The 13500-nt window shown below is 39.6% G+C and overlaps 1 protein-coding gene across 2 annotated transcripts; it reads left to right on the top strand.

Annotated features, from left to right (window-relative positions):
* The first annotated feature begins 854 nt into the window (after positions 1-854).
* On the top strand, positions 855-11485 carry LOC135625533 (putative 1-phosphatidylinositol-3-phosphate 5-kinase FAB1C). Of its 2 annotated transcripts, none has more exons than XM_065130452.1 (12): positions 855-945; positions 1070-2100; positions 2190-2957; positions 3060-3213; positions 3289-3633; positions 5518-6351; positions 6444-6778; positions 6869-6995; positions 7079-7240; positions 7361-8899; positions 8986-9243; positions 10888-11485. In XM_065130452.1, the coding sequence occupies exons 2-12, from the start codon at positions 1673-1675 to the stop codon at positions 11140-11142; spliced, it is 5205 nt and encodes a 1734-aa protein (XP_064986524.1). In that variant the 5' UTR covers positions 855-945; positions 1070-1672; the 3' UTR covers positions 11143-11485. The 2 variants fall into 2 exon arrangements, with proteins under 2 accessions (XP_064986524.1, XP_064986523.1); XM_065130451.1 differs by having other exon boundaries at positions 910-982.
* Positions 11486-13500: the final 2015 nt, after the last annotated feature.

The following is a 13500-nucleotide window of genomic DNA, read 5'->3' as shown; positions in this document are numbered from 1 at the left end:
CCGAGGATCCCAGAAAATGATGCATGCCATCACCACTCGATCTTGGTGTCATTACTGAAATCATTAAAACAGTGAAGGAATGTGTAGGGAAAGTAAGTGAAGGTTTTTTTTGCTCTACTTTTTAACTAAAGGCGAATCATTCTCGTCATATCTAAATTGGATAGGAGGAAAAGCTAAGGAATTCATTCATTTTTTGTGATCTCAACTTCAATATTATATTCGTTATTTAATGGATAACCATTAAAAGCATACTCGAATGCTTCATAATATCCAAACAATTGACCGATTACAGCAACCGCGGCGGAGCGCAGCGAGTTTCATTCATGTGGTTTCTTCTTTCATTTGGTGGCATTAAAGCAGTGGTTTCGTTGCACTAATTAATATCTTAACTCTTGTGATAGATAGATAGATAGATAGATAGATAGATAGATACTACATTCAAGTCTTAACTTTGTGTCAACTTAAAGTCAAAATTGGAAACTGTGGGAATTTGAGATAAAACCTACAGAATTCAAAATATATATAAATCTTTTTTCTTAAGTTGAAATTGGGTGTACAAGGATTTGCCAAAAGTCAGAGATTTATTAGGGTTAATAGAGCTGGATAGGGGACATTTGACCTACTTGCCAAATTGATTCGACCCAAATTATTAGTTCCCAATGAGGTTAACCCTAACTTGATCCAAACAGTTTGAGCCCGCAATTCAAGAATCACACCCGAACCCAAATCAAATTCAAATCCCTCCCTCAATAGATCAACGCATGTGACCAATTTGGACGGCAGTAGAATACTCACACCCTTTCTTTGACCCCATCACACACACACCATTCTCTTTTTCCTTTTTTTATATCGTATTGATATCTATGCGACTCATTCCTTCGTCCTCCTCCCGCTGCAACGACTACGAACGCCCAACTTAATCCCTTTGATTCCACTTAACACTATGTATGCATTCGGAAGCCCTCCTCGAATAGCTTTTAATGTACTATAAATCTGCCCCCTCATTTAAGAAAGCTTTCCTTCCCCCATCACCCCTTCTTTAACTTTTTCTAATTGTACTTGCACTCAGCTGCCCGCAGGAGAAGAAGAGATTGCCCTCGCCGACGATGGGATCTCCCGCTGCCGCCGAGATCCGTTGCTCCTCCGGAGCCCTCACCCTCCTCCGCCTCCTCCTCTTCCTCATCGTCCCTCTCATTTAGCTCTCTTCCTCTTGCTCGAGCTCCAAAGGTCCCGCCCGCCTTTTGCTTCTTATGGTCAAACACCCCCACCGGGGTCTCCGCAGAGCAATCGGGGATCGGCTGATTGGCTTTGTGGCTCCTTTACGGCCTTGCTTAGTGCTGCTAAAAGTCATTGGATTTTGGAGGACTCTGGATTGCGTTTGTGTCTCGAGGTTTTGTACATAATACCATCCGGTTGCCGGTTAGAGAAAATTTTGGTCTCTTCGGCAGGGTGTGGATTTTCTGGCTTTTGATTGTTGTGCTTCGTGCTTGCCTCTCTTTGATTTTTGGGACCCGAAGAACCCGGAAGGCTTGCCTTTTTTTTTTTTTTTTGGTTTTTGTATGATCTCTTCTCGTTTGGAGTTTGCGAGAGATCTTGACAGGGAAATAGGAAAAGTTTACGGAGGGAAGGGGAGCTGCTAGGTTTCTTTTATGACTGCGAGCGGTTCCTGTTTATGGGAGTAGTCAACTACCCGATTCTCGATTTGATACTAAAGGTCAGATCTTGGTTGAGCTTTCCACTGGACGTCTTATCGGAGTCTTTGATGTCGTCCGGCGGTGATCCTGTCACGTGCTGCGAGTGCAGAGAATTGGGGTTCGGCTACCGGTGCCAAAGTTGTGGCCGGTTGCTCTGCCGGAAGTGTATGCTCGGTGCTTCTCCGGTGCCGGACCGAGCAGAGCAGAAGCCCGTTTTCTGTAACTTCTGCTTTCGAGGTGACAATGGACCTTGGGACGCAGCGCAGCAGCGGGGCAGCACGTGCGCCAAAATTTATCCTTTTGTCTCACCGAAGTCGCCACTCTCCAGATCCAGTACTGACAGGCTCGGCCAATCGGAGTTGCGAGAGTTATCATCTCCGCGCCCTCTTCGTTGTTCGACTAATAGGTAATTCACCGACTTTTTATAGCTAGTCTTTTATTCTCCATGATATGGTTGGTTGGTTCAGATTTTGTCCTGTTTTCTTGTAACTTTAGGAATTACGAAGAAGACGAGGGTGATGATGAGGGGAAGCAGTTTTTCACCCCATTGAGTGTGTTCTCTCGAGATCCCTCTGACATAGAATCCATGAGCATTTGTGCTGGAAATGATTTGTACTTCAGGTCAGCAAATTCAAGTCCTTTGGATAGCCCTTGTAGGCCTGTTGAACAAGGGTTGGTTAGTTCTTTCTTGGGAAAGAGTGGCCTCTCAGATCAAGGCTCTCCAGGGCAGCTGAAAAAATATGGAGCAGATTGTGAGGAATTGCCAGAGATTTCTGGTGATATCTCTGGCAATTTCCTGGGTTCCCGGAATCAAGAAAGTCAAATGGCTACGCAAAACTTTAATTTTGAAAATGATTGTATTTTTGACCCTCCATTCCCTGAGGATGAACAGGATGATATGGAAACCAGTTTCTTTGGATTTAATGACGAGGATGATGATGTCGGGGAGTCAGCTAAACTCTTTAAATCTAGTAGCTTCAGTAGTGACCCAATGCAGACCAAAGAGAAGTCTAATGAATCCCACAAGGAGGCTTTGCGGAGTGCTGTTCATGCACATTTTAGGGCTCTTGTGTCACAATTATTGAAGGGAGAAGGCGTCCATTCTGGGGTTGACTTAGAGGGGCCAGACTGGCTGGAGATAGTATCCTCACTGGCATGGCAAGCTGCAAATTTTGTCAAACCAGATACTAGCAAAGGTGGTAGCATGGATCCAGGTGATTATGTGAAAGTCAAGTGTGTAGCATCAGGAAATCCAAATGATAGGTATGATTTCCCTTTGCTATTTTCTCTGCGGGTGGGTTGGGAAGATACCATCCTCTTTTTCTTTTGTAACCGTAGACTAATGTTTGCTCATAATCTGAACAGTACCCTAGTGAAGGGAGTAGTTTGTACTAAGAATGTGAGACACAAACGCATGGTCTCGAGGCATAGAAACCCTAGGTTGTTTCTTTTGGGTGGAGCATTGGAGTATCAAAAGGTTCCAAGCGGATTAGCATCTATAGGAACTCTACTTGAGCAGGTTATAGCCTTGGCCTTTGGAATTCTTATGTCTTTTTGTTGTCTCCATTAATTTTGACTCTATTTCGGCATACAGGAAACCAATTACATGAAGTTAGCTCTTTCTAGGATAGAGGCACTTCGGCCCAATGTGCTTCTTGTTGAAAGAAGTGTTTCCTCATATGCTCAAGAGTATCTTCTGGGGAAAAAAGAGATATCTTTAGTGCTAAATGTCAAGAGGTCACTTTTAGAGAGGATATCACGATGTACTGGTGCTCAGATTGTTCCATCCATTGATAGTGTTGCTTCAGCAAGGCTTGGACACTGTGAAATGTTTCAGATAGAAAAAGTGTATGAAGAATCTTCATCTTCCAAACATCGGAAGAGGCCCAGTAAAACTTTAATGTTTTTTGAAGGCTGCCCACGGCGTTTAGGGTGCACGGTAATAAATAGTTTTACGTGCTATTTGTACTCGATCAAGTATCTGTGTGCTAAGACATCCTTATCTATGCATTCCTATTCGAGTGGACATGGGCTGGAATAATTTATGCGAAAGTATTGAAAGACTTGATTGATCTTCTCTAACTTGTCAAATGTCACTTCCTTATCCGGCCCACAATTTATATGCATTGAAATGATGGTCCTTTTGACTTGGTCAAGAAATTGTAGGAATTGATTACAAAATAACATGCCTTAACATCTTGTTGCACTGATTATGTAACCTAAATGCAAATTTAATGCGTCACTAGCTGCAATGATTGCTTTTCCAATATGGAACAATAAATGGTTGCTTTAAAGCCTCTGCAAATGCATCTCCTTTTTATTAGTATACTCAGTTGCTTAAATCTATAAAGCTGACATGTCGTTTAGTTTAATGTATGAGGTAGTGGTGAGACGGTCGTTTGATGGTCCGCTTTATGATATGTACATAAAGTTCATTTTTGTTCTTGCTGAGCCTGTTGATCTTATTGAACCAAGACATGCATCTTTCCGGTTGAATCTTGGACTTGCATCATGTGTTACCTTTAATGTTTACACTATCTTCTGCTCTCTTTTCATTGCATCAGTAATCCAACGTTTAGTGAATCTATATTCTTGAGGGCAGATATCAAGGGGTCTGGGATTTGTTTAATAACCATAAATCTTTCTTCCTTTCTTTCTAGTTTCTTTTAGTTTTTCTCCTTCCCCACTTGGTCCTTTTTGTCTACTTTTGCCTCATGCTTTGCTGCTACTCAGTTCAGCATGATTCTAGCTGTTTGTATAAACTGGATTTAGTTACTGCTTCCTCGAAAGGGATTCGACCATACATGCATCCATGGTTATTCACATCTCTCACTGCATGATATGGTAGAATAATTTTAAAGGATCATCACTTAAGTTAGATGGTAAATCTTAAGTTGAGTAAGCCCAATTCAGAAGAATTTTAGTAAGTCTAGTACAGGCTTGCCCCATTGCCATCTTGACTTTGTTAACAAGTTTGTGACTGAAAAACTGTGGCATGCTTTTTGTTGCTGTCATCTCTGCTTGCTTATTTTCAGCTGGTAAATTAACATATGTAGTTCACATTGTTTTTCATTCTACATATATGATTGTAAATTGTAAATTTTACATTTTTGTGCTTTTACAGATTAATCTTTTGTAATTTTCTGTCTTTATGTGTCATATATGTTGCCTAAATTAGGAAGATAATACAAGCTTGACTTATCTCGTGGTAGTGTGGCATAATAGTAACTGGAAAATTCTTGTACTTTTGCATTTTGTCATTGTGGTTCTTTATTTTTCTATGTTAACTTAATATAATTTCTGTAGGTTCTTCTAAGGGGAGCATGCCTTGAAGAATTGAAAAAGTTAAAGCATGTTGTTCAAAATGCAAGCTTTGCAGCATATCATCTATCATTAGAGACCTCATTCCTTGCCGATGAGGGTACAGCTGAAAATAAGCAAGCAGATGAATTTCAGTAAGTCTAGTACAGGCTTGCCCCGTTGCCATCTTGACTTTGTTAACAAGTTTGTGATGGAAAAACAGTGACATGTTTTTTGGTGCTGTCATCACTGCTTGCTTATTTTCAGCTGGTAAATTAACATGTATAGTTCACATTGTTGTTCATTCTACATATATGATTGTTTACATTTTTGTGCTTATACAGATTAATCTCTAGGAGTTTGCTGTCTTTATGTGTCCTATATGTTGCCTAAATTTGGAAGATAATACAAGCTTGACTGATCTTGTGGTAGTGTGGTTAATAGTAACTGGATAATTCTTGTACTTTTGCATTTTGTTATTGGGGTTCTTTATTTTTTCATGTTAACTTAGTAATTTCTGTAGGTTCTTCTAAGGGGAGCTTGCCTTGAAGAATTGAAAAAGTTAAAGCATGTTGTTCAATATGCAAGCTTTGCAGCATATCATCTTTCATTAGAGACCTCATTCCTTGCAGATGAGGGTGCATCACTTCCTAAACTTCCTATAGGGCCTCCAGTTACCTTGCCTATGAAGCTTACTGAGGCTGATGACTTTGTCTCATCAGCTTCTAGTTTGGCTGCCTTTGCTGAACAAGGTTTTGGTAACAGTCATGAGAAAGATAGGTCATGCGGCAAACTTGACATAGAGAGCCAGGCTATATCATCAGATATTATGCATTTGAATAAAGATGTTTTGGAGCATAGTTCTGAACAACAAAAATACAATAATTTGTTTGAGCATACCAGCATTCACGATATTGATGGCTTTTCTGCTCCATATTCTGAAAACAGCGGGGGCATTGCTTTTAGATCTACTTCAGATATTTGCTATTGTGGGTCAACAGGTTCAAGATTTGAGTTTTATTGCAATGAGCCCACTTCCTTTCCACCTTTTCCTATTGAATTGAACAATCACCAAGATGAAGTGCTGGAGAAATTAGTAAAAGAAAGAAGCAACTTAGCTAGTGACCGACTTAGATCAGATGATGAACCTAAAAAATCAGATATTGCTATCAAGAATGATGTTCCTGGAGACTACTTCTCAGCTGCAGACAATCATCAGAGCATATTGGTTTCCTTATCAAGCACTTGCATTAAAAAGAGTAGAGTTTGTGAGCGTTCTCAACTTTTCCGCATCAAATTTTATGGTAGCTTCGATAAGCCCTTGGGGAGATATCTTCGTGGTGACTTGTTTAATGAGGTAATTTATTGTGCCGATGGAATATGAGTAACCCTCTTATATGTTTCCTTTTCCAGATTCTGATATACTATATTTTCTCTCATTAATGTCAGACATATTGTTGTCAATCTTGTAAAGAGCCAACAGAATCCCATGTTCGGTGTTATACTCACCAGCAGGGCAGCCTTACTATTATGGTCAGGCGACTTCCTTCCATGAAGTTGCCTGGTGAACGTGATGGGAGGATATGGATGTGGCACAGATGCCTCAGGTGTGAAAAGGATAAGGATGGAGTTCCTCCAGCCGCACGCAGAGTAATCATGTCTGATGCTGCATGGGGGCTTTCTTTTGGGAAATTTTTGGAGCTTAGCTTTTCGAGTCATGCAACTGCTAACCGAGTTGCAAGTTGTGGTCACTCTCTACAGAGAGACTGCCTTCGGTTTTATGGGTATACAATATCTGATGATAAAGATTATCCAGTCTCCTGTTTGGTTAACTTCCAATGCAAATTTCAATTTCATTCCTTTTCCTGTGGCAGGTTCGGAAGCATGGTTGCCTTCTTTCACTATTCTCCTGTGGATATTTTATCTGTTTGCTTACCACCGTCAGTTCTGGATTTCACTTTCCAAATTCAGCAAGAATGGTTGAAACCGGAGGCAGTTCTGGTATGCTGTTTGGTTTTGCATATGAGTTTTGTGCACATCAAATATTATTGCTGTAATAAAAGTTTGTGATTTTACTCACATAGGTATTCAATAAAATAAATGCCTTGCATGGTAAGATATCTGATGTGCTCCATGCAACTGAGAGGAAGATCATGACATCTGAGGATGAACCTTTAAAGGCAAGCATCCATAGGCACATTATAAAGCTGAAGGAATTGCTTGAAATAGAAAGACACGATTTTGATGTAAGTCCAACAACACTTGTGCTTTAAAGATTCTGTTTGCTTAAAGATTTTACGTTTTGTGACAATCTGTTGAGGGCAACTCCGTATACTGAGCAAAGTTTCTGTCTTATGTGGTAATAGGTCTTGCTTCAACCAGTTATAGTTGGGAATACTCAACCTTTAAGGGTAATGGTTGACATCTTAGAGCTTAATCGGTTGAGACGTGAAATTCTATTTGATTCTTACACGTGGGATCGTCGACTCTATTCTTTGGGATTGTTGTCCAAAGAAAAAGGCCGTACCATCTTTGATTCACAGCTTACAGATATTTCATCTAAAACCAATCTGAGAGAATGGAGGGAAGAAATGCTTGGGAAAGATGGAACATTTGGAAGAGAAGTTACTGACAAGTCATCCTACTTTTCAGCAACTCAAAAATCTAGTTTTTCAAAGCAGCATGAAGAGCTTAGCTTGCGGGTTATGGAGTGTAACACAAACAACATGGTTGAAATGGACCTGTCTATTGAATCCGTCGAAGGCTTTGCAGGCTCAGCAAGTTCTAACTTTGTTTCCAGTAATAATGATGGATGGGATGATACATCAATATTTGATGACACTGAAAGTACATTTTTGGAGAATTCAACTTCACCATTGTCTAGTCTATCAGATAAAATTGATTTGGCATGGAGTGGTTTGGGTCAGTTAATGACGGATCAACCAAAAGGTGGTTCAGAAGCTGATACATCTGGACCTTTGATGGAGAATCCATGCTACAGTAGGTTAAAGTCCCCATTAAGAGTTTATTCATTTGATTCTGCTTTAAGATTTCGAAAAGGAGTACATGGTCGTTTCCTTCCTGCTTCACTGCATTTGCCTTCAGCAAAATCATTCGATTTCTCTGGAGGTCTTGCTAGTATGCCAAAGGATCCGATTACAATCATGAGAAGAGCCTACTCACAAAGTTCTCCCAGTACGGTTCAGAGATTGGATGATCTTCTCAATCACATACCTCTACGTATCTCATCATCTTTGGAAAAGATAGCTGAAGGGGCACGGTTGCTTCTACCTCAAAATGCTCTTGATGATATTGTTGTTGCAGTTTATGATGATGAACCCACCAGTATAATATCCTATGCTATAACTTCCCAAGAGTATAATGACTACATAATGCCTAGTTTGGATGAAACTGTCTCTTGTATGTTGAGGAAAGGAAGTAGTGTTGTTAATATTGTTGGTGCAGCAACTCAACAATCAAATTTGCAGTTTCATTCTGATGTTGGACCTGATGAGCCTCAACTTTCTCGGGTGAACCCATTAGATCCTAAGGAAACACATTTCAGAATTTCTTTTGATGATGATTATTCAATTCCTTCAGACAAGGCAAAGTTTTCTGTTACATGTTATTTTGCAAAGCAATTTCATGCACTAAGGAAGATATGCTGCCCAAGCGAATTGGATTATATACGTTCTTTGAGCCGCTGCAAGAGATGGAGTGCACAAGGTGGTAAGAGCAATGTTTACTTTGCCAAGTCATTGGATGAAAGATTCATCATAAAGCAGGTCACCAAAACAGAGTTAGATTCCTTTGAGGATTTTGCTCTTGAATACTTCAAATATCTGACACAGTCCATAACTTCTGGTAGTCCCACCTGCCTTGCTAAAGTCCTTGGTATTTATCAGGTTAGAAACTGCTACCATCGTACTTCAGTGTACAAACATATAATGTGAAAGAATCACTCTTGCTATTTACATCTTTTCTGTATCAGGTGGCTGTCAAGCATTCAAAAGGTGGGAGGGAAGTGAAAATGGATGTCATGGTAATGGAAAATCTCTTTTTTAAGAGGAATGTTTCAAGAGTTTATGATCTCAAAGGCTCATTACGCTGCCGTTATAACCCTGATTCCTCGGGAAACAATACAGTTCTACTAGATTTGAATCTATTAGAGACAAAGCCAATATTTTTGGGAAGCAAGGCAAAGAGAAGATTGGAGCGAGCTGTGTGGAATGATACTTCTTTTCTTGCAGTAAGCGAACTGTTTCATCTTAACTCTGATAAACAAAATCTTTTACTATTCTTAATTTGAATACTTATTAGACATAAAATATCTGACTTCTTGAACTTGAGCCAAATAATTTGAAGATGCCTCATTGAAACTTTACAAGATATCTTGGGCAGGCAATTGCAATATGGACACAGAAATCAAACTGTATTGTTGTGTCTTCGCTAGCTTATGTTGATATCTATGCCAAATTCTTCTCGTACGAAATTATACAAAATGGATTTTGCCCATGTGATTTGGTATACTCAATTAGTTTGAGCACTTATTAGTTGCTTAATCATATATTTTTTGTGACAACTAAATATACATATGGTCTTAATTAATGCAGTCATATGATTCTTCTCATAATTAATCTTATGGTTGTTTCTGCATAAGATACCTTGCCTAATTCTTTAACCAGTAAATAATGAATTAAATTCCATCTTATTGAGCTGACATCCAATATCGTTTACTTGCATATGGAACTCTCTTGTAGGTGTTTCTTTTTTATCTTTACTTTTCTTTTTCTCCTTAAATACATTTCCAACCATTAAGCTTTGATGATAGCAATGATCAGCTTCGTGGCCCCGATGCATCCAGGTCAGCATGTGTGAACTGTTCAGTAATACAAGGACGTTTAAAGAAAATAATTATATTTGGAGAGAGGATCAGGATGATGACAAAATCTTGATATCTCATTTTTATACGACATCCCTATTTCCTATAGAGGTATGGATTACCTTTTATCATCTAACCAGCCATTAAGCTTTGAAGATAGCAATAATCCCCTTGGTGGTCCCGATGTCTCCAGGTCATCATGTGGGTAAGTGTTGACTAATAGAAAAGTCATATAAAGAAAAGAATTCTATTTGGAGGTTGAAGTTTCAGCAGAAAGCCAATCATCTCTCATGACTTTTAAATTTGAGAGCTAATTAATATTTAGGCTTTGTTCTTATGTTATTTTCTTAATCAATTAACTGGAAAAGTTACACATTACTTAAGCAAGCTGATTTATTATATTGGCCAAAGATAACTGTGATGATAATTAGGTGTTCAGTATTCTTAATCTTTTGTTTATGTGAGATAGATCATTAACATTTGTGAATTGTTTTGACTTATCTTGTTTCTGGAAAGACCATGCCTGATAAGACTTGCCAAACCGTACACAATCTGATTCCCAATGATTCAAATTCTGGTCAGTACGTAAGGACCAGCATTAGACCATATGATCTGGTATTGATTGGTATTTAATTTCTTTATATTTCTTTGGTTGATACCGGGCATTACAGGTTGTTATGTTGCTTGTCACATAGGTATCGTTAACACTGGTATTGGTCTGAGATTTAAAACCTTTTTGACTCCTAAAAATTTCAGATTAACTAGCATCATTGAATTAGAGGAGAGGCTTATGCTAGTTTCTGTTTTATTCTTTGACAATCATCTTCAGCACGACAACAGTGAGATAACCATTCAACTTGAACCCTGTTATGCGTGCAGTTCTGGTTTCTTGGCCAAAAAGACCAATGGTTATGCACTGATGGGTGAAATTTTTTGTTCACTATACTTGGAAGTCCCAAAAACATAGTTATTTTATTATTTTGTTTAATCCTATCTCTCCACATTTTGCAGTCTATTTATGTCATGGACTACTCGTTGCTGGTCGGCATCGATGAGACACACAAAGAGCTAGTGATAGGAATCATAGACTTCATGCGGCAGTATACATGGGACAAGCAACTTGAAACATGGGTAAAAGCCTCTGGCATCCTTGGTGGCTCGAAACATGCAACTCCAACCGTAATATCTCCATTGCAGTACAAGAAAAGATTCAGAAAAGCCATGTCAAATTACTTCCTTACTGTCCCTGACCATTGGTCCTCTTGAGTCCTTTTTCCAGCTGCAAGGTATTCGAAGCATTGTTTCAACAGTAATTATAGATGAATATACCATTACGAGCTATTCTACAAAGATCAGAGTAGTTACCTTCTTACACTGTATTTCATTGATTTATTCAATCTTGCCCTACTTGTATCATGCTTTTTGAATTCGATATATGGGGACGAGTTCTCTGAGCATCAAGCATTGCCTTTTGCCCTGCTCAGCAGAGTCTGTATTCATCAAGTTGCTCAATCGTCACAGTTGCTGTAACATGTAATCTCTGTTAAGCCCTTGTACTCTCAAACTTTAGTGCATGAAGCAATTGTGGATGACAAACATGAAAGTTTCATTCGGTAGTGACCTAAAATGACTGTTCATTCATCAAATATTACTTCTGCACTCGAAATAACATTTTTCTCTGTTTTTCTGTTTTCATGCTTACTGCTTATTCTTCACCAGGATTCTCTGCTGGAATAATCAGCTCTCTCTACTATTTCAAGTTGCTAAAGCACGACGAGCTTATTTGGATTTACTGCATGACTTGTTTGATCATGAAATTTAACGTTGGTATACTATCTAAAGATTAAATAAATTTCAATATTTTATTAACTGATACATTCGTAATGTTTGTGATTTCAGTCCAATTCCCATCCGGTGTCTCTCAATCTCATTTGATGATACCTATCAGGTTGTACCACCGGTGTTCTTTAGTACCCTCTTCTTTGTGTTCTCGAGTGTATTTATTATTTCTCAGTTAACATATGAATCTTGGATCAATATATGGTGTATGATCCTTATTTTGGATTCGTGATCTTATTGGATTTGGATTTGGATTCTATGTGAATTTAACCCATAACAGTTTTCTTGTATATTCATCTCCCTTCGTTTCACGCAAGTATTTTAAATATCGATTATTTACGTTTGGACGACGATCTTGCATTGCTCGAGATGTTAGGGATGGAAGAACAAGGAAACAATAAAAACAGAATACTATGATACAATTAAAAAAAAAATTTCGATCAAGGAAATCGATATAGTATTTAAACAAGAGGATATACATAGAATACTTACAAGATATTTTGAAGTGTATATCCCTTATCTTGCTTTATGAATTATGATCTTATTTATAGGATCTAATGGTAACTATCTCATTCCATCATGTCACTCTAGGTATATGAACTACTCTATAACTTCTAGATCATGAGCCATATTCTTAACATTATCTACGATAATTACTATAAATCAATTCTCGAGATACCTAAAATTTCCAAAAAAAAAAATTAAGTCGAATCAAATCGGCACTCCTGCTTCATCGTGTACTGCAATGCAAGCTCATGGAGATCACATGATCTGGAGTCCACCGAAGCCTATAAAGAAGGGATGTGAATCCATCCGCAATCGACAACCAGAACGATTAAGCTGCTACTGTGTCGGTGTGCAGTGTGGCTCCCATTAACTCCATTCTTTGGAGGTGAGTTCCCAAAGGCTTTTAAGCTTCTGATGCCGGCCGTGAGGGGACCGAGAACCGCCCGCTGCCCACCTCCCACTACGTCTGATCCACATGTACGTCACTGCAAGCTTTCAGTTCCCATGCCTCCACATCGTAAACCCTTCACGGCGCAGCTTCTCTCTCATCCGCCGGTGCCTCATCATGCCTGCTCTCTCCTCAGCGAGTACGTGGGGGATAAAAGAGAAGCTATTATTATGATCGAGTGGGAGACGCTGTCATACATGTCGGGGGGTGTGTGTGTGTGTGTGTGTTGGGTGAGCTTTAGGGTTGGTAGGGCATGCCCGAGGGATAAAAGTGGGACGCGGCTTCGTCCGACGCATGCATGCCGTCGTCTGTTGGGTGGCCGCGCGTGGCCGAGTGGTGGAAAGACGGGCCCGCCGGTGATCCGCTCTGTGTCGGCGAAGAGTGCGTGTGTCGTCATGGGTGATTCATGTGTGACGACGCTTCCTTCGTCGAGCAGTGTTGCGGGTACTCAATTCGGAGCTCCGAGATCCAAACCTACGTTCGACCCATCATCCATGGGAGTGTACATCTTCACTTCGGATCATTTAACATTGTCGACTCGGGTATGGATGTCCTGTTCGTGGCGTGGCAGCATGAGTCTCAGTGCGAACTCCGAGATAGAGCTGTCCCCATGGGAACGAGGAAACGAGAAAAGATGAGACACCAAGTCTAGAGGCCTAAAACCTAAGATAAAGCTTTCAATATCAGATTCCAAATTGAATACAGCTGTTTGTGACGACATGTCTTCTTGGTAAGAGAGCATATCAGATGTCAAATTTGTCAGTGGAGAATCCACGGCAAAACACACTGCAAGAAAATATATAGGAGAATATAAGTGAGTTACATTGTAC

The sequence above is a fragment of the Musa acuminata genome, chromosome BXJ2-10 (assembly GCF_036884655.1).
Source record: "Musa acuminata AAA Group cultivar baxijiao chromosome BXJ2-10, Cavendish_Baxijiao_AAA, whole genome shotgun sequence".
NCBI lineage: Eukaryota > Viridiplantae > Streptophyta > Magnoliopsida > Zingiberales > Musaceae > Musa > Musa acuminata.
This window is presented reverse-complemented; position numbering and strand designations above follow the sequence as displayed.

Bases quoted from the DNA above. Each gene is read 5' to 3' on its own strand.
- LOC135625533 (XM_065130452.1), top strand. From the start codon at position 1,673: ATGGGAGTAGTCAACTACCCGATTCTCGATTTGATACTAAAGGTCAGA. The intron at 2,101-2,189 runs GTAATTCACCGA...TTGTAACTTTAG, and splicing joins CTTCGTTGTTCGACTAATAG to GAATTACGAAGAAGACGAGG. The intron at 3,634-5,517 runs GTAATAAATAGT...TAATTTCTGTAG, and splicing joins CACGGCGTTTAGGGTGCACG to GTTCTTCTAAGGGGAGCTTG.